Below are 21,333 nucleotides of genomic sequence, written 5' to 3'. Positions count from 1 at the left end.
AATTTGAAATTTTGAACTAAAATGTATGCTTAAGTGAAGTATTTGATGCAGATGAGACACAGTTAGGGATGATGAAATGAGAAAAGTTAGATAAAGTGTTACATGGCTTGCTAGTTTAGAAATAAAATGTTCCAGCAATGTAGAGGAAACAAAAGGAAGATACAGCGTGTGTGCTAATGGTTGTATGTTAGTGAGTGAAGTGTTATATAGTTTATTTATAACTTCCCACTGTTTATCATGTTGTATATTTTTCTCACATGTATGGAGAACCTGTGAAAGCTATGGGCTCGTTACTTTACTCTGAACTAAAACCATTAAAAAAAATTGTTAATGCAATATTTTGCAAACCATATTTCAACATGTCCCATTTGCATAAAATGGAACATGTAAATAAAATAAAATTTTATTTTTTAAAATTTCAATAAAAATTTCATTTTTCTAAAACATATAATGTAAATGCAGGAGAAAACATGAAATTGTAATGTTCATCGTTTTCCCAAATATCATAAGCAATACAAAATAGATCTTACAGGAGTGAAACTTCTGTTTCTTTTATGAAATGACTTTGCTGTCAAATCTCTAGAGAGATCTTTTGTGGGTTTAATAGGGAAAAAAATCAACTATAGAACCATGGAAACTAATGAGTTGGATAGATAAAGACAGAGAGTCATAGTGAGTGAGAGAGAGAAAGAGATTTAATGTGTAGTTGGATATGATTCATCTTTAAAATGTTACAGGAGAACTTGGTAGGACAGTAACTTTGAAAATTTGATTTATGCTTTCCTGTTATGACTCATAGTTATAAGCATTTATGATGTATAATACTTACAGTGAGGTAGATGTTGATCAATTTGGTTATGACATCAGATCATTGTATTATTTGCACTGTTTTAGGTCATAGCTAAGATTATTATCTAATTCTATAGATTTAACAGTATTAAATGGTTGGAGGGTTTGGAAAATTTGTCAGGTGAAAGACTGAAGGTAGTAGGGACCAGCATTGAGGTAGAATGATTTTTATACACATTGAAAGTGTAGTTGGATGACTAGGTGAGTTGATTACTAACAAAGCTGTATGTATTGAGAAAGGGAAGAGAGGAAGATTGTTTGGTCTCAGTGGATATGTTGTTCAGTAAGGTTTCAAGATGCGTGACTGCAGATGAAAAGGGGTGAGCATGCATACACACACACTATTGAAATGGATTTGGTGGTTGTTAGTTTTTTATACATTTGTTTTCATAAACTACTGAATATAGGATATGACCGATATTCTACATAACAAAGAAAAAATATATTTATATATATATAAATATGTATTGATTTTTATGAGTCTACATAACAACTGTTGCTATTGAATGTTTTACTTTGAGCCTGTTAGTTGACTATTACGTATAAAATTGTGCTTGCTACCTACACAGACTGGCAGCTACAGGTAACTTGTTTTCTTTGGCTAGAAAATTTTCATCGTTTTATTAAGACAATTTTAAAAGATCATCTGTGTGCGTGTGTGTTGTGCATATGTGTTTTCTGAAGCTTTTCTAGAGAAGTAAAAAGTTTTTGTTTTTGTTTCCTTTTAGATTAGTATCTTTTATCTCAATTGTAGCTACTTTTCTATTCATGTTTTCTCATTAAGATTAAAATACGAATAGCTAAAATTCAATCACTATTAAAAAATATTAGCTTTGTTCTGCTCCTGTAGTGAATTGTCATTTAAAAAATAGCAATTTCAGATAATCTGTAATTTTATTTTCCACTTTCCTTTTTTTATTGATATTGTTTAAGGCAAAATGAATGACAGTGTTTTCTATTTTATTTTTCTTATTTCTTTTCAGCGTTTAACACTTTTCAGTATATTAATTTATAATATATTTTCAGTTTTTTTCTCTTTTGCCTAGCTAACATATAATTTTAAAAATTAACTATCAATATATAGTTAACTCTTGGGTCTAATCCATATTTGAAAGAGTAATATAAGTTATATTTTTGTGTACATAATCATTGATTTTTCTTAATTTCAATTGTACTTTTACTGACGAAATTGATATGATGTGGCCCTACCAGGTGATAACACTACTGTTCACATCTTATAGACACAATACTATTACTAGTAAAAGTACTGAACTCCCAAGTGTCCAGTCCATTTGGATAGAAATAGTACCATAGAGGAATGCATCTGTTAGAAATAGCAGCCAAATTTCCCTTATCATGTTAAACAAGCTAATATTTCAGACTACATTGCAGAGCATTGTATTGGATCACCCAATGCCTGGGTGGTCATGGCTGGGATGCATTTAATCATAGATTTAGTTAAGCAAAACCTACTTTGGTTAAATAACATTAGAATGATATATTTTATTAGTTGGCAGTGTTGGCCTAAAATTTTCCCTTGAGTAGCAATAAGATGTCTAATAGCAAAGGTATTGACTTTCTGCCAGTAGGTTAGTAGTTCAAATCTTGTGCAGGCATTCTGATTAGGAAATGTTTTATATAGTTTCATTTCACCTTAGCTGTTGAGAGAGGATATCGAATTATCTTGGAATGTCACACAACTTAGGAATAAATAACAAAAGATTGCTTTAATGTGTCCTTTTTGAAGGGATCCTGAAACAGACAGCAATAGTAAATATTCAATTTTGAAGAAATTTTCAGTAAAATAAAAGGTTAGAAAACCTAACAAAAGAAAAAAAAAATCACCATATGATATTTCTAATTAATTTAATTCAAATCTTTATTAGATCATTAACTCCTTATTTACCACTAAACAAAGATACAGTTTAAAAAATTATAGAATATACAATTCTATTCCATCTTTCTTTACGATATGCAAATTGTTTTGGCTATTAGTACTTTTGATAACTGGAACAATTTTTATATTACTAGTAAAGATGGAAAAAGGCTTGTATACTTCTTTTTTAATATTAAATTCTTTTTTTTCTCTCTCTCTCTTTTCTGAGGCTGTGAGCTGGCAGAAATGTTAGCCCATTGGGTAAAATGCTTGGCGGCATTTTGTTCACTTTCACATTCTGAGTTTGAATTCTGCTGCGGTTGACTTTGCCTTTCATCTTTTTGGTGTTGATCACTGGGTTTGATGTAATCAACTTGCCTCATCTCTCAAACTTGCTGGCCTTGTGCTAAAATTTGAAACTAATATTGAATTCTTTTGAAATTGTTGATATCCTTGTCAAACAATTAGGTTCTCTGAAAAATTATATACATTCCAGCTTCAAACTCTAAAGAAATACAAATTTTTATTCAATGCAAAAATTTTATGCAAATATTTCTTTAAATCAAATCTTCACTCACTGCTAGTGTTACTGCTGCTGTTGCTATTAATAATAATGATAATAGTAATGGTTTCAAATTTTGACACAAGCCAGCAGTTTTTGAGGGGAGGGGGAAGTCAATTACATCAACCCCAGTACTTGACTGGTACTTAATTTATAACCTAAAAGGATGAAAAGCAAAACTGATCTTGACAGAATTTGAACTCAGAATGTAAAGGCAGACAAAAAGTCACTAAGCATTTTGTCTGGCATGCTAATGATTCTACCAGTTTTCCACCTTGTTGATAACAATAAAAATAGTAATAATCCTTTCTGCTATAGGCCCAAGGTCTGAAATTTTGGAGAACGGGGCGAGCCGATTACAGTTTTCCCAGTTGTCAACTGATACTTAGTTTATCAACCCTCAACAGGATGAAAGGTGAAGTCAACCTGGGTGGAATGTAAACTCAGAACATAAAGATGGACAAAATGCCACTAAGCATTATATTTGGTGTGCTGGTGAATCTGTCAGCTCATTGCCTTAACAACAGCTACAACAATAATAATGATAATAATCCTTTCAACTGAAGGCACAAGGCCTGAAATTTGGTGGGGAGGGGACTAGTCGATTACATCAACCCCAATGTCTCACTGGTACCTAATTTACCGACCCCAAAAGGATGAACGGCAAAGTCAACCTCAGCAGAATTTGAACTCAGAAATAGTGAAGGATGAAATGCTGCTAAGCATTTTGCCCAGCATGCTAATGATTCTGCCAGTTTGCCACCTTAGTAATAATAATAATAATAATAATAAAAATAAGAAGAAGAAGAAGAAGATATGACAATCTAGGGAAAGCAATCCACTGGGAGCTATGTAGAAAGCTAGGATTTGAACATACTGATACATGAACCTAATAAAGTACTAGAAAGTAAGAAATACAAGATGTTGTGGGACTTTAGCATTCAGACTGACAGAGTAATAGAAGCTAGAAGGCTTGATTTGGTAGTAGTAGATAAAGAGAATAGAAAGTGCCAAATAATTGACTTTACAGTCCCAAATGATGAAAAAATAGCAAAGTACCAGGACCTAGCTATTGAATTACAGAGACTATGGAAAGTGTGGGTAAAATGCATCCAAGTAGTTGTAGGTGCATTAGGAAGTACCCCTAAAGATCTGAACAGATGGATAGAAGAAATTAGCATAAAACCCAGATTAGTACAGCTGCAGAAAACAGTGTTATTAGGGAAAGTTAAAATACTTTGGAGGATTCTTGGCATCTAAAGTTACTTGTTGTAGCCCGATGTTAGGATTCTTTTCTTTTCTAACTGTTGAGTGTTTATGAACAATAATAATGTGGTGTTATTACATCAAGTGTAGTGGGTTGGTAGAAACATTAGTGTTAGACAGAATACTTTGTTGTATTTCTTCTGACCCAAAGCATGAAAGACCAAGTTGGTCTTGGCAAAATTTGAACTCAGAATGTTCTTCTGAGTTCAATTCCTGCAAGGCCCAAGTTTGCCTTTCATCCTTTAGTGTTGATAAAATAAAGTACCAGTGAAGTAGTGAGATCGATAGTATCAGCCAACAGCTTCTCCTCAAAATTGATGGCCTTGCACCTAAATTAGGAATCATTAGTGTTAGCATAATTAGTATATTATAATTATTTGTTCTAACTCTTTACATTCTGAGTTCATATCTGGCTGAAGTCAACTTCGTCATTTGTACTTTCAATGTCAATAAAATAAAGTATTAGTCAAGTACTAACTCCCACTCACAAATTTAAGGCCTTTTGCCAATATTAGAAATGATTGTTTTGTTATTATTTTTAGGGATTGGTGATAAAATCAGTAGTATGCTGGGTAAAATACCTTGTGGTAGTTAGTTCGCTTTATGCTCTAAGTTCAAATACTATTAAAGCTGACTGGATTTCATACTTAAAAGTGTCAATAAAGTAAGTACCAGCTAAGGATTGGGGTCCATTCAATCAACTATATCCATACCCGCCAAACATATGACAACAAACCTATGCTAAGAATCATCATCATCATTGTTATATTATTATTATTATGGCAGTGAGCTGACAGAATTGTTAGCATGCCAGAGAAAATGCTTAGCAGCATTTCATCTGTCTTTACATTCTGAATTCAAATTTTACTGAGATTGACTTTGCCTTTCATCCTTTCAGGGTCAATAAAATAAATAGCAGTTGAGTTTGGGTTTGATGTAATCAACTATCCTTCTCCCCACAAATTTCAGGCCTTGTGCCTATATTAAAGTGAATTATTATTATTATTATTATTATTATTATTATTACAAGTGCATTGTGAGAATCACTCTACTGCCTATTTTTAGCAAGGCAAGTCATGCAGTGTTCCTCAGTCTAGTGGCTATGGAGAAAAAGGTTATGTGATAGGAGCTGTTGAAAGGATTGTGAACAGACAACTTTATCTTCGGTGAAACCCTTGTCAACTTTCTTTCAAGTTCTCCTTGGAAAGGAAAATGAGAGTGGAAATTTGCTAAGAGATAGGCATCTGTGCAAAAATGGTCAGGGTGAATAGAATTTCTCCAAGCATGCATCTGTAGATTGGAGAATAACCGTTGTGCAAGGGCTTGTGCTCTTTGTGGTCAGGGTGATCCTGGTTCTATGGGGTTCCTTGATTGGCTCCAGTTAGAGATCTGTATTAGGAGGACTGTATCATACATGTGTTCACATATTTTGTATACTATATATACTTTTTATCTCAACCTTCCTCTCCTCATCATTTTCTATGTAAAACACCACACAAATTGGAAACTATCATCTTCATCAGATGCCCTTGTGGCAAATAAAAGAAATCGTCTTAACCATCATCATTATTATAAAATTAGTGTTTCCTATAGTATATATATATGTGTATATGTATGTATTAATGTTTGTTTTTTGTGAAGATATATTTATATAATTTTGACATTAAGCTGAAAAAAATCACTCAATACTTTTTAGTAGAGTATATATTTTTTCACAAGGAAAAGCTTAATTGTCTGATGATGGCAAGTAAGTTGAAACTTTGAAGTCCTTGTCAACCTTTTCCTTGTGAAAATTTATATATATATTTATTTATTTATATTCACTGGCTATTTGCATGTTTCCAGATCAGACCATTGTCTTATCCGAGCAGACAAAGAAATAAGGTATTTCTATTCAATATTTCATGAGCACTAGTCATTTTTACCTTTTAGCACTATAATAGGCTTTTGTAAACTTTGCGTCTTCAAGAAAAATGAACAGCAAGTGTAGTAGATATTTAGAAATGTCAAGTAAAGGTTTTAAATATTACAGGCAATCCCTAAAATTATATCTGTTTGTATACATGTGCAGGTGTATTTGTGTGTGTGTGAGGGGGGGGGCACTCACATATATTTATTTGGAGTAATTCTATTTGAGTTTTGGGTATTCTCTTTTCTTATTCAGTTTATATATATATATATATAATATATATATATATATGTGTGTATGTACATACATATCTGTAGCTTTTAAGAAATACACCATATATATATACACACAGACATACACACTCATACATAGATACATACATACATATATATATATATATATATATATATATATATAAAATCTTGATGATGTGATTGTATATTTATATATATATATATATATAATTTTCAATGGAGACAATACTCCGTTTATAGTACAACTGTTTTTGTTTTGTTTTTTTGTAGAAGATAAAAATTTCAGTTGTCAGTATTTTACATCCAAAAATGAAATCATGCTTACAGTGATTTATAAGACTTGGATGGGATATATGTTTATATTAAAAATTCAAATAATAAAAAGTAATAAAACATAATAAAAAGATATAAACAATAAAAATAACAATATATAAAATGTAAATAAACTAATATATAATACCATGAAAACCATCTATGCTTTTGTAGATACATGTATCCGAGGGAGAATAGAGTTCAGTAATACGAGATATGAAGGTAAAAGTCAGTTAAAAACCATGAAAAGTAAAAGTCAGTTACAACCTACGGCAGTTTCAGAAAATATTAAGGGGCTGCTGGAACAGTCTCTATTCAACTCCATCGAATAATATTTCCTTCTTCAGGGTTCATTGTTTGTGGTAAAGTTCAGTTTAAAATTTTACATGATGAATTCCTATTGGTGGGTGGACGTCGAATGATTAAATAATTAAAAATATAACTAGTGAAATTGATACAGGATCATCCAAAAATTAAAATATATATATATATGGTGTATTTCTTAAAAGCTACAGATAACTCCATGTTCTTCAACTTATGTTTCTATACAATAGCTAAGTAGTTATATATCTAGTCTAAAAGATTGATAATGACAATCTTTATTATTCATTGTTCATTACTCACAGAAACATAATTAATAATAAAACACTTGCATGCACATGCACACATGGATGCACACACATACATGCACACATGTGCTCATTTGCATAAGTGCATATGCACAAATATATTTGCTTGAAAATAGGTCCCATTGAAATCCTTGACCTCTGTTTCATCTCATGTCACCCCAGTCACCATACAGCCTATAAGAGTGTCTCCATTTGGTCTGTTGATCTGCTTCAACTAGAAGCCATATCTCCCTGTACTCTCACTCTACCATCTTAAAAACAGAAGCATGCATTAGATGATATGGTTCAAGACATACCATATATGAAAAGGAATTGGATGGTATTGACTAGAATGCTCTTGATCATAAGTTTGTTTGACTCAGATCAAACTGGGACTAAAGAGCAATAACAACATCTATCTCTTTTGTTGTTCTGAATTCATGGTATTTCATGGTGACATACATCAATGCTAGACTACCAATTTTGTGAACAGACACGTGCGTGCAAACACACGCACACACCATTAGTTATAATATGTATAAATACTCAACATAAATGAGTATATTTGTGTGTGTGTGTAATTAATAGTGATAGAAGCAGTATTAATACCAAAAGGTAATCTTTATATCCAACTTAATATGAATGACTTGTTAGAACACAGAATACCATGTTATTTACCTTCAGAGGACCTCTCATACGGAATCTTGGTATATAAAAGCATTCATATTTATATCATTGACAGATGAAAATCATCTGCTATGACTACTGATAGATATATATATATGTATATATGCACACACACATGCATATACACTCCTTTGTACTGAGTATTTTTATTTCTTGTTGTACATTCATGTGTGTGTGTAGAGCAGGTATGGGAGGCAGTGTGAATATGGAACTGGCTTCATAACTACTTGTCTTCGAGTTCTATCTCACTGTGTGATCCTCTGTGCAAATATCTTTGGTTATTGCTATGTAAGTGGATGTGCTAGACAAAAGCTTATCATGTGTATGTATGCAAATTGAGCTTATGCAAAAAGTAAATAAATAAACGAGCAAGCAAATATAGAACCTAAATTAAGATTTTACCCTCACAGTTTTTTTTGTTGTTTCCTAGGAAATTTTTTTCAAAAAAACTGTGCTAATTTACATAATTGTATGAATTATTTTTCCAGTCAATAACTTTTATTAATGTCTATTATAATGCTGGTTCCACAACAATTTGTTACAGATGTTTGCTGCTATCAGATGTTGCTTACTTTTAGCCACATCTGAATTACTTTCTTTGGGGAATGGGAGAATACTACATTCAGCTTACTTCTTAATTGGTAGTTTGATTATTTAGTTGTACCTTGAGTTTTCTCTGGTACCCCATCTCTACCATATTCATCTTCATCCTCTTCCCAATTATTGCTACTCATTTTTATATAATGTGTGGTAGCCACACATCTCCTCTGTGCTTCTCCTCCCACAATACTTTAGCCTCTCATCACCTGGCATAAAGCCACCTTCCCTTTAATAAACCCACCAATACTGTTTTCCCTTTTCTGTCTTGCGACTTACTTGGTAACTTCACTAGTGACAGTGGCACAAAAAAAAAAATAGCACCCTGTATACACCTGTAAGTTGATTGGTTTTAGGAAGGGCATTCAGCTGTAGAAAACACGTCAAAGCTGACACAGCTCACTGAATCCTCTCAAACCATCCAACCTATGCCAGCATAGAAAATGGTCATTAATTGATGATCACTACATTACAAAATTGAGGGCAGATATTACTGAAATGTTGTGTAACCCAAACTTCTTGTTTTTGTTTTCTTCTCTGTTGGTCCTTTTCAGGATACCAGTAAGTTCATCTCATGTGAAATCACAAAGTTTGATGTCGGGATTGTGTTTAATATAAGCTTCTGTGTTTTATCTGAAATTGCTCCTGAATTACTGAGAAAGTTTTGAAAGTGTTCTTTGTACTTGTTTAGTTGTTCCTGCAGAATTGTGGCTTTTAGTTTCAATTTATTCATATTTGTCTGCCACTGATTTCATTAGCAATTTGCAATGCTCTGGAGTATTGTTTGTTTACAGCTGCATGCTAGCATTTTGCTTTCAACATATTTCTGTTGTTAGGTTGGAAAGCTTAGTTGATTTTAAAATAAGATGTACATCCTTCAATTGATTGCACATCTCAGTAATTGTTTAAGACTCCTATGAGAGTTAACATTCGATTTTTGTCTTGATAGGAAAACATTCTTCTGTAGTTTGTTGTTGAGAGATAATAAAATTACTGTATATTGCATTTGACGAGTTGATTTAAGTTTCTGCTTGTGTTTGGTCAAGATGACGTACTGTTGTTAAGTACTGACCAGTCATATGAAAGAAATTTTGATGTTTCTTCTTTATGGTACATAAGCTTGGTTGAATTCTGGTAGATAGTACTAGATGGCCAGAACTAACTCAGTCAATGGAATTATATAGAGCACTTTTTTTCACTCCGTGTTTATGAAGACATAGTCAAGTTGGGCTGTGACTCCAATGGAATAGGTATGTGTCCATAGTCTAGATCTCTCTTTTTGAAATTTGGTATTTAGGCTTAGATGGTTATTTTCAGTGATGAAATCTGGCATGTGTTGACCATTTCAGATGGTTGAATAGTAAAAAGTGAATTGGAGATTATCATGCTCTATCTGCAGAGATAGAATATGGTGTTTTGAGACTCACCTAACAAGAAAGGACTGGCAGTTGTAAAAAAATTTATGAACTGCAGTTTTAAACACTATTACAATTTTGTCACAACCACTTACATTTCTTTCAACTAACCACTATTGAAAATTATTACTATTATGCACTTTGTCAAACCAGGTGTACTGATTTGAATATTTGACAGATTTTTGATTGTTTGATTTCTAAATAAAATCAATACAAAATCAATCCATTATTATTAATGGAGAGAATGGGGATATGTTCTAACCATTCAAAAATTAATTTGTTTCAAGAAACACCAGTTTTTACTGACACTTTTCAAACTAGCATTTACCATCTGCAAATGTTTCATCTCTATGTGTTATCTTGGGCAGAAGTCTTTAAATAAGTATTGTTTTTCTCCAAGCCTTGTGCGTAAAATTGGGTACATTATTAGTGGACTGTATCTGTAATTTAGTACTAGAAGCATCTGAAATGTTGAGAACTGAAATGGGTAATTTTTTTATGCATTTCAGTTTTTACCTCACTACTTCATGATGCACATAAAACTTAGCATGTTGGACTTTCATAGCTTTCTTGAATTTTTGTAATTGTTTCTTATGATAAATTCTATTATTGATGTTTTATATACTTTTTCTAAAATTTGTGCACATACATACAAGAACAATGTCTGTGTGGAGACACTTAAAAGAAAATATGGTTATTTAGCATATTTCTAAATGTGTTTTCAGGAATTCTAGGATATAAATCATAACATGTCTCTTATTTCGTGGTTTCTGGAAATTCCTCATCATCATTGTTTTGACATCCGCTTTTCCATGCTTGCATGGATCAGATGGAATTTATTGAGGTAGATTTCCTATGACCTGATGCTCTCCCTGTCACCAACTTTTATCTGTTTCCAAACAAGGCATTATTTACCCATGGCCTGACATGTTTTTTGGGGTTTTTTTGCATAATATTCTAGGGAAAAAAATCATGAAATATAGTATCCCGTCTCTTGATCATTTCTGGGAATTTGAAATTATTGTATATGTGTGCATGTGTGTGTTGGCATTAGGAAGGGCATCCAGCTGTAGAAACACTGCCAGATCTGACTGGCCTGGTGCAGCCTTCGGGCTTGCCAGACCCCAGTTGAACCATCCAACCCATGCTAGCATGGAAAGCGGACGTTAAACAATGATGATGATGATGATGATATATATATATATATATATATATATATATATATACTTATATACTCACACATATATATATGGTGAATAAACTGTTCTCTAAATTATACAAAAATGAAAATAACACTGACATCTCATTTTAACTGATATATTTATCAAATTTGCATAAAAATATCTTGAAATGCTAAGGAGTAAATTTATTCAATAAAATCATCATTGGCTTCAGTCACAGCCTCCAGATGACTTCAGAATCTCCTGCAGCTCTTTTGGATGGTCTCCTTGTTTAAGTTAATGAATGCTGCCATAATCCTTGCCTTCAGTTCATCTTTGGTGTTACAAGGAGTTTTGATGGTCTCTTGCTCAACTGTGCCCCACACATAATAATCAAGGGGTTGCAGCCTGAGGATGTTAAGGGTGATGTGATTGCAGAAATTGTCTGACAGCCATGACTGGGTTCTCCTGCATGTGTGGCATGGTGCAGAGTCCTGTTGCCAAATACAGGGTCATCCAGCAGCCACCCTTTTGACCCAGAGCAGCACTACCTCCTGCAGGCACTTGATGTAGGCCTCGATGTTGAGTCTGAGGCTGTGTGGGAAGATGGATAAAGACATAATGTCACAATTACTAATGATCACTCCAAATACTATGATGTTGCCTAGATGTTTGATATTTATCACTCTCGGTACATATCCTCAGATTGCACTGTTCTCAAATTGACACCCAAACACTCCAAAATGTTCATATTGGAACATCTGGTGCAAATGCCAAGCAGTACAGCATGTCATTTCCAAATTTCTGGCAGAGTGAATTGCGTCATGGTGGTGTTTTTTCTCACAGAGACCCTACAAAATCAAAAACAAACAATGCACATAAAGATATAAAATGGCAACAATTTACCTATCGCACACTGTGTGTGTGTGTGTGTGTGTGTGGTGTGTGTGTGTGTGTGTATGTATGTATGTATGTATATATATATATATATATATATATATTTTACCAAGTAGTTTTGGTATGGAAAAAGAACCATTATCAGTAGAAACTTTTGCAAAAAGTTTTTTTTTATATATAAATATAATATATATATATATATATATATATATATATATACACACACATACACACACACACACATACATACATACATATACATACACACACACACACACATATAATCACAAAGATTTGAATCCTATTGTTTTGTCATGTAATCCCTACCATAAGTCTTCCTCTGTTGCATACATAATCATATAATCATGTTAATTTTCTCACCACCAAAACCGCTACTACCACCACTACTACTATTATTATCCAGATATTGTTAGGGATTGCCTGTATTATACAATAAGATAGTCTTTCATTTGATTGACTTGCTAAACTAGGACAATTTATGCGACTAACATTATCAATTTTTGCTTGGCTGAACAAATGTCAGTTACATTTCATGTTGACAGCTATATTCTCTCCTGTTCATATTTCTTAACAAATCTGTAGATGATCTCTTTGGTGTCGGAACCTTGCTTTGGCAAAGGGTTTCTTAGCAAAAGCTATTTCTCTTTCTTAATGTCTCTCTGTATTATGTATTTCATGTTAATATCTATTGCATTTCCTTCAATACTTTAAGATCAGCACATGCATTTTTCTATTATCAAATTATTACAGCAATTAAATTTTGTTGTTGTTGTTTTTATTGATTCTTGTAGCAACTGTTGTGACATCAGGTTGAGTTAGTCATGTGTGTATATACATATACAAAGGAAAGAAATCAATTGAAAAAGTAAATGAAGATATATATATATATATATTTATATATATATATATATTTGTTCATTTGTTTTTACATCTGCAAAGAGAGAGAGAGAGAAAACAGGTTTCATACAATTTTACTCTATCAAATTCTCTCACAATGTATTGGTCAGCTTGGGACTACAGCTTGGACCTTGATATGGTTGAATTTTAAGTACTAGAATTTATATTTCTGAAATAATCTTGTATGTTATAATAAAAAATTTAATCGTAGCAAAAAGCAACCATATAAAACTCAGATAACCAATGATATAAAATCTGTTTTTAATTGTTAGTGTTAACTCTACTGTGTGTATTGAATATTCATCCCTCACATTTGTTTATATATTGATAGATGCACATGAATAATGCATATATATATATACGTTTTAATGGAATTTAATTATCCAACAGCCTTGCATCAATGGTCTAATTGGCTGACTAACCAGTTGTTATTCAACAAAGGGGTATGTTTGAATTACTTCTAGCTAATTAGCCTGTATGAAACTGTTGGTACTAGGTTGTTGACTAAAATTCCTTTAAAAAATCTCTCTCTCTCTCTCTCACACACACATGAGAGAGAGAGAGAGAATAATAAAATATGAGTGAAAACAATAAAGGAAAAGAAAGATGTAAGATTGTATATATTAGAAATGAGAAATTTATTGGGCAGTGGCCTGTCTGTGTATTGTGGGTTTCTTTTTAATCTCATTTGTTATTGCAGACTTCACATGTATGAAATATACTTAATATTTGTGTAGGAAATATAAAATCCATTATATATACAAAAGTTTACTTTCTTTAAATAAAATCCCTCTAGATCCATCTTCTTCCACTTCAAAATATTTTGTGACATATAAGAAAGCAAACACATGTGCCTGAAACTATATTATCAAATGAAAAGTTTTCATTGTCAGAAATCATTTCAATTATCAGCATGATAGTGATAACATCTTGATGTAGCATTAAGTTATTTTTCAGTCGTTCAGAATCCTGAAACACCTATTAATAATACTTGATGCTTCAAATAGTATACTATTATGGAAGGGAAAATGACAAAAGTGAGGGCTTGGGTGGGCTCATATACTTCTTTACATTTGTGAGCAGTATTATTGCTTTCAAGCAATTGTAGAACATTTTACTTTTAGTTTGTTATAGAATTCTAAACATTTCCAGTGTAAGAAATCAATATTGTTGTCAATGAAGAGTGTTGGATTAGCTAAAAAAAAATAGTTATAGTTTCTGTTAACTTCTGAGTTCAAATCTCCTTGGTGTCAATTCTGTATGTCATTTTCCAGAGTCAATAAAGTATGTTACCAGTGAAGTTGTGCAGTCAATATAACTGATTGTTCTGCTCCACAAAATTTATGGCTTTGTTCTTATTGTAAGAAACAAATAATTCCATCAATAATGTTCAGAGTTGAAATGCTACTGGGGTAGACTTTGCTGTTAACTCCTCAAGAATTGATAGTCTTGTGCTGGATTAATTTGATCGACAAAACACTTTTCTCATAAGTTTGTGATTTTGTATTAATGAAAAAATCAGTAGCACTATCAATAAAAAAATATTTCTCATACAGTAATACTGGTGATATAAATCTTCAGGTTGTGGTTTGGTAGAATTGTTAGAGCATTGGACAAAATAGCCTACTGCATTTAGTTATGACCTGTTACATTTTAAATTTAATCCTGCTAAATTCAACTTTACCCTTCATCCTACCAGTATAGTTACAATGAAATACTTGAGTTGATCTTCTTAACTATATCCACCTTACCAAATTAAGGTGTTATTTCCAATGTGGTTTTTGATTTAGGCTCAAGTCCAGCAATTTTGAAGGGAGAGTATCAGTCAATATCATCAGCTACTTGAAGGGTACATTATTTAATCAACATTAGCAGAATGAAAAGTTTCTGATTAGGTGCAAGGCCAACCATTTTGATGAGAGAAGGTCAGTCAAATCCATCCACTCCAGTACTTGTCTGGTGTTTTATTTTTTTGAACCCCAAAGGATGAAAGGTAAAGTTGACCTTAGCAGAATTTGAACTTAAAACATAAAGGACAAGAGCAAATTCTTTTAATTCTGTAACAATTCTATCAATATCGTTTAGAGCATTGGTGTAATGATGATGATAATTGAATGTTAAATATTAATTTTTTGCCATTACTATTTCACATCTACTCATACATGTTATAGAATACATGGATAAAATAAATTTTGAAAACTTTTCTATTTTTGTATGGCTGCATTTGAAACAGTCAACAGTGTCATCTGCAAGGGACTTAACTAAATGTTAATGTCTAATATTAACACAAAGCCACACTTTTTGAGAGAGAGTGTATAATCAATTAAATCAACCCCAAAACTTGGATGGTACTTTATTTTATCCATCCCAGGGAGATAAAATGCAAAGTTGATCTTGGTGGGTTTTGAATTCAGAATGAATGGACCATAACTAAATAATTCAAAGCATTTTACTTCATATTTAACTGATTCTGCTATCCACTATACTCAAACACAGTAATGACAGTAGTAATTTCTACAATTGGCCACATGTTTGTGAGAGGAAAACTTGGCTGGCATGCAATGGATTGGTAGAATCATTAGGTCATCAGACAAAATTTTTGCAATTTAAATCTCACCAAAGTCAAGTTGATACCATAAAATATCAATTAAGTACTGGGATCGATTTAATATTTCTATAATGCATACACCTTTTCTCCCCTTCATATTATAACATAACAGAAGGCATGTTTAGTCAAATTAGTTTTAATTGCATTGAAAAAGTTCATATCCCCCCAAAATTCAAAAGTGACCTTTGAACTTTACCATTGTAGTCTGTAAAAATGTATCTACAGAAAAGTGAACTTGTGAAAAGTCAACCGCCACAGAACAATATAAAAGGCATAAAGCAGAATGTAAACATTTCCATGATACTTCCATTAAATACTTTCATTGTCAGACATGTTTGTCCTTTCAACAGAAATGTATACCGTGACAGTTCATCCCAGTAATTACAGTGTTTCAGAAACAAAAGTATTTATATTTTCTCAATTTATATTCTCATTTTGATCATGGTAATATTTTTGTATTATCTATCTTTATTATAATAATGGTAGTCTCTTGGGACTGTAAAAGATGGTTCTGCTATTTCTTGCAGGGATGATTTGTTTATGGTGATCCAAATCTTCACAAAAGCCTCAATTCTCCTTTTACCTAATTTCCCATTCATACCACATTAAATAAATCAGGTTGTATTTTCTATACTGGCAGTATTACATTCTAGCCTTCCATACTCAAGGTTGATGGCAATAATTCCACTGGATCTACCAGTTCTGTTAAACATTAAATATATTACCACTGTTATGGTGTTAGTGATGGGGACCAACATTATTAAAGTTATTCTAATCGATTGTTACACATGAGTTAGCTTGGACAGTAAATATAACTAACTTCTTGTCATGCTATCCTGAATATAGTGATACGCTTAATAGAATGTGCAATCCCAAAAAGCAGGGGGAGAAAAATTGTGTATTATACACAAATACAGTTGTCACCAGCTGAAATTGAACATAGAACATAAAGAGATAATGAAATACTGCAAGACATTTTCTACTATATTCTATTGATTTTGTTACCCACCACAGATAATGAAGTACAAACTGTTGATTCTCATCTTTTTTTATTTTTTGTTTTTCATGCCATCTTCACATTGGCCCCGTTTCTGTAACAGCCACCATGACAAATTCCTTAGTTTATGTACTGTAATTTCATTTATATATATATATATATATATATATACATTTTTTTGCAATTTACTTAATCATTGACGTTTTATTGTTATTTTAATTTTAATATTTCTATTATATGTAATTTTCTAGATGGTGTAATTTAATTGTTCATTTTGAATTGATAAAAGGTGTTTTTTTTCTAATTTTTTATATATATATTATATTGTGTGAAATGTGATTTAGTATTTCTAAATTGAATTTTTTCCTTGTAAGTTTTGGATTTTATTCCCTCAAATAATAATTGTTATTTATATATATATAATAGTAGGGAATATAATTTCAAAACTTACAGGGAAATCTTCAATTTAACAATTTTAAATCAAATCTCACAATGTATAATATGTATATAATTTAGAGAAAAACCTCTATTAAACAATTCATTAGTGGAAGATGTTATTCACACCATATAGAAAACATATACTATAAAAACCTTATTCTAAAAATCGATAAAGTACAATAAATAATAAATAGTAGTAAAAAGACTATGCGCGTTTCGTGGCTATATTTTCAAATTGATAATAATAATAAAATCAATTCAATTTATAATTGAATCGATCTAAAATTAATTCTATTTAAAAATATAGTCACTCATGTGTATCAATATATTAGAATGACTATAATAATGTTGGTCCCCATCACTAACACCATAACAGTGGTAATATATTTAATGTTTAACACAACTGGTAGATCCAGTGGAATTATTACCATCAACCTTGAGTATGGAAGGCTAGAATGTAATAAAGAAAATACAACTTGATTTATTTAATGTGGTATGAAGGGGAAAATTAGGAAAAAGGAGAATTGAGGCTTTTTTCTCAGATTTTTCTTTCTCTGACCAGAAAAAAAGATTGCTCTGATTAATTTCAACTATTACTAAAACTTCCATCAGAAATTGTTTAATTTTCTGTCCACATAACTATAAGCTACTATTTTCTCTGTAGGAAGAAAATAAGTGACCTTTGACATTAGTTTAATAAAACCTGAAACCAGTCACTATTTTTTGCTCTTGTTTTGACTAAGTATAGAAAAATTAGTGTTTACTTTTGACTATAAAATTAAATTTACTAAAGGAATATGCATTGAAGGTTTACCTTCATTTCATCTTTCTCTCTCTTTCTCCCTCCTTCCTTCATCCATATATGTTCATAATCTTATAAGGAGAATTATTATTCTGTTTAAATCCCCTTCTAGAAATATAGCATATGCTGAAGTTGAAAATAGCCCTAAACAGAAAATTAAATCAGCTGAGGTTAACTGTGGTTAAGAAATTTGCTTCTTAATTCCACAGTTCTAAATTCAGCCCCATTGTGCAGCAACTGCTTATCTTCTTAACTCTTCACGAATCAAAGAACTGTTGCTACCATTGCGTGTGTATGGTTCCTAATAAAGATATTTATGTGTAATGCTGATGCATTTTTCAGGGCGGACACTTCAGAGTATGGCTGCTCCCAGATTGTATACATAATATCATTCAAAATACTGGTAATGTAAGAGAGTGTCTGACATTGATATAACTCTGTAATATAATATATCACATTCCATATGTTAGACTTCAGGTATTAAAATTGATTTACATTAAAATCAATTTGATAAAAGCTGTTGTCAACTGCTCTGGACAAATTTTCTTAGTAAATTTGAATTGTGTTTATATCTTAAATTTCCCTTGATTCTGTTAAGGCAGTTTTAATTTTGAGAAAATGATATCTACAGGGGCTGGACAAATAATGGAAACACCTTAAAATTTCAAAATTTATTTTAATATGGGGTAGGCATACCTTTGGTAGTAATTACAGCTTGAATTCTATGAAGTATGGATTCGTAAAAAGTTTGAATTGTTTCCAAAGGAATTTTTGTTCATTCTTCTACTAAAACAGTTTCCAGTTCTTGTAGTGGTGTTGGTGGAGGATATCGACTCTTTACTTGTTTTTCTAAAATTCACCATAAATGTTCAATAATATTGAGATCTAGAGATTGTGGTGGCTAGATAAGATGTTCACTAGAATGTTCCTCATGCCATTCAGTAACAACTTCAGCTGTGTGAATTGGTGCATTATCATCCTGAAAGATTGCATTTCCCTCCAGAAACAGTTCAGCAACCATAGGATGAATTTGATCAGATAGGTGGCACATAAAATGCACCAATCCGACTGTGGCCGATGCCAGCCTCGCCTGGCACCAGTGCAGGTGGCACGTAAAAAGCACCCACTACACTCTCGGAGTGGTTGGCATTAGGAAGGGCATCCAGCTGTAGAAACTTTGCCAGATAAGACCGGAGCCTGGTGCAGCCTTCTGGCTTCCCAGATCCCCGGTCGAACCATCCAACCCATGCTAGCATGGAGAACGGACGTTAAACGATGATGATGATGATGATGAAAACGCTTAAATAGTCTTGACTATTAATTCTGCCATGAAGGGAAACCATTGGGCCAGCAGATTTGCGAGATATAGCACCCTAGATCATCACAGATCCTCCTCCATATTTAACAGTTGGAAGAAGGCAGTCTGGGATAAATGCTTCTTCTTTTGGCTGTCTCCACATGTATACTCAGCCAGTGGTCATAAATAAGGTAAAGGATGACTCATCTGAGAAAATAACATTCTTTCGCTGCTCTAGGGACCTGTTCTGTTTTCATTCCACTCTAAATGTTTTGCAATGTTTGTTTTTGAAAGTAGTGGTTTTCTGATTGCAGCACTCCCGTGAAATCGTGCTTTGTGCACCTCCCGGCAAACAGATTTGTGGAAATTGGATTCTCAAGCTTTGCAGTAATTTTGGTAGCTGTACTTTTGTGATCCTTTCTAACAATTCATGTTAGAGTCCGATGGTCCCTATCTGAAAGTTTTGGTTTTCTTTCGGAGTTTTGTTTCAATGAGGAGGTTTTTCTCTCTTTCTCAAATGCTGTCATTACTTTCGAGACAGTAGTTCTTGATACACCAAACATTTCCGCTATTTTCATTATACTAGCACCAACAATTTGGACTTCTTTGAAAGTCCAAAAGATCTGTCATTTTAATGAATTTTAATTACCTTTTTCTGATAATATCTGAAAAGAAACAGCAATTTTAGCAGAACATATTAAGCAACACTAATAATAAATGAAAAGACATAAAAATAAACAAGCTTTTGACAGTTTTATAGATATTTCAAAATTATGATGCTAGGTGTTTCCATTATTTTGTCCAACTCCTGTATATTTCAAGTTAAATCTCCTTTTAATTTTTTATAGAAATTTACTAATATCTTAATTAGAATACTTATCTTTGTTGTTATCTTTGTTAGTAATATTGTGGTTTAACCCTTGGTCAACCCTGATTGAGTAGACTTCTGATGATAGATTTCCCAGTTATGATCATTTCATCTTTTCACATGTAACAATTTACATGATCCAATGTGTCCTTTTAATCATGCTTTCTTTATGATATAGCATGATTTGAGCAAGATTTGGCTGCTGTTTCTAGCAGGGTGACTGCATAGCTGCTCCCTTGTTGAGTTGTTTCAAGTTCAATTTTGAGACCATTTGGACATTTAACTAGGTTATCTACAATAATTTATCTCAAGCACATTCTTAAAGCCAACTAACTCTGGAACAAAGAAACTACTCTGGCTTTCAACAGAGTCTTTCAAGTAAAGCACATACTGTGTTACTTTCTAATACCTCACATTGGTTTGTATTTATTCTGGTCTCTTATCCCAGCCACCACCACCACTACCACTAGCAGTTGGCTTGCTATTTAGAGTTGTTTGAGATACAGAAGATTCATTGTTTCAAAATCTTCTGTCTTTCTGTTCTTTAGATTTTTACTATCTGCTGATTGAAAAGAAATAAAAGGGAGGGTATTTTACTGGGTTATATATATGTCATTGAACCCTTTAAAAATTGTATGTAATTTGTCCCATTTAATTTTTGCTTGAATATAACATAAATACAAATATAAAGACATGCTATATTTTCTTTCTGCTTAGTCTTTTATAAATTGTAGTATCTTTGAATTGTTTGGGGCTTGTCTTTTATTGTTTCTGATTATTTCAGTACTCCCCCTCTTATCTCTCTGCTGGTAATGATTGCTATCTGTCATTGTAGATTAAATTTATCTCTTCACATCCCCCCATTCTCTCTATTACTATTTTTCCTTTATGTGTTTCGACAGAAAGGCATTAGAGAATTTGGTAAGAATCCAACAGGAGTCTGATAGGAATAGATGAACAGGTTTTGAATTCTCTTATATATGCCTACACTCTATTTAAAAACTACCATTCTT

General features: G+C 32.3%; 1 protein-coding gene across 11 annotated transcripts in view; it reads left to right on the top strand.

The window, feature by feature from the left end:
• The window catches only part of LOC115212426 (sorbin and SH3 domain-containing protein 1), a 504,251-nt gene that overhangs the window by 299,570 nt on the left and 183,348 nt on the right, over positions 1–21,333 (top strand). For 10 of the 11 annotated variants that reach the window (XM_036503384.1, XM_029781340.2, XM_029781341.2 and 7 more), the window contains one exon: positions 6,399–6,437. The exons of the other annotated variant lie outside the window; for it this stretch is intronic. In XM_036503384.1, the coding sequence (XP_036359277.1) occupies positions 6,399–6,437 (39 nt within the window). The remainder of the gene's footprint in view (positions 1–6,398; positions 6,438–21,333) is intronic. 11 annotated transcript variants of the gene reach the window in all.

Source organism: Octopus sinensis, linkage group LG5 (assembly GCF_006345805.1).
Source record: "Octopus sinensis linkage group LG5, ASM634580v1, whole genome shotgun sequence".
NCBI classification, from domain to species: domain Eukaryota; kingdom Metazoa; phylum Mollusca; class Cephalopoda; order Octopoda; family Octopodidae; genus Octopus; species Octopus sinensis.
This window is presented reverse-complemented; position numbering and strand designations above follow the sequence as displayed.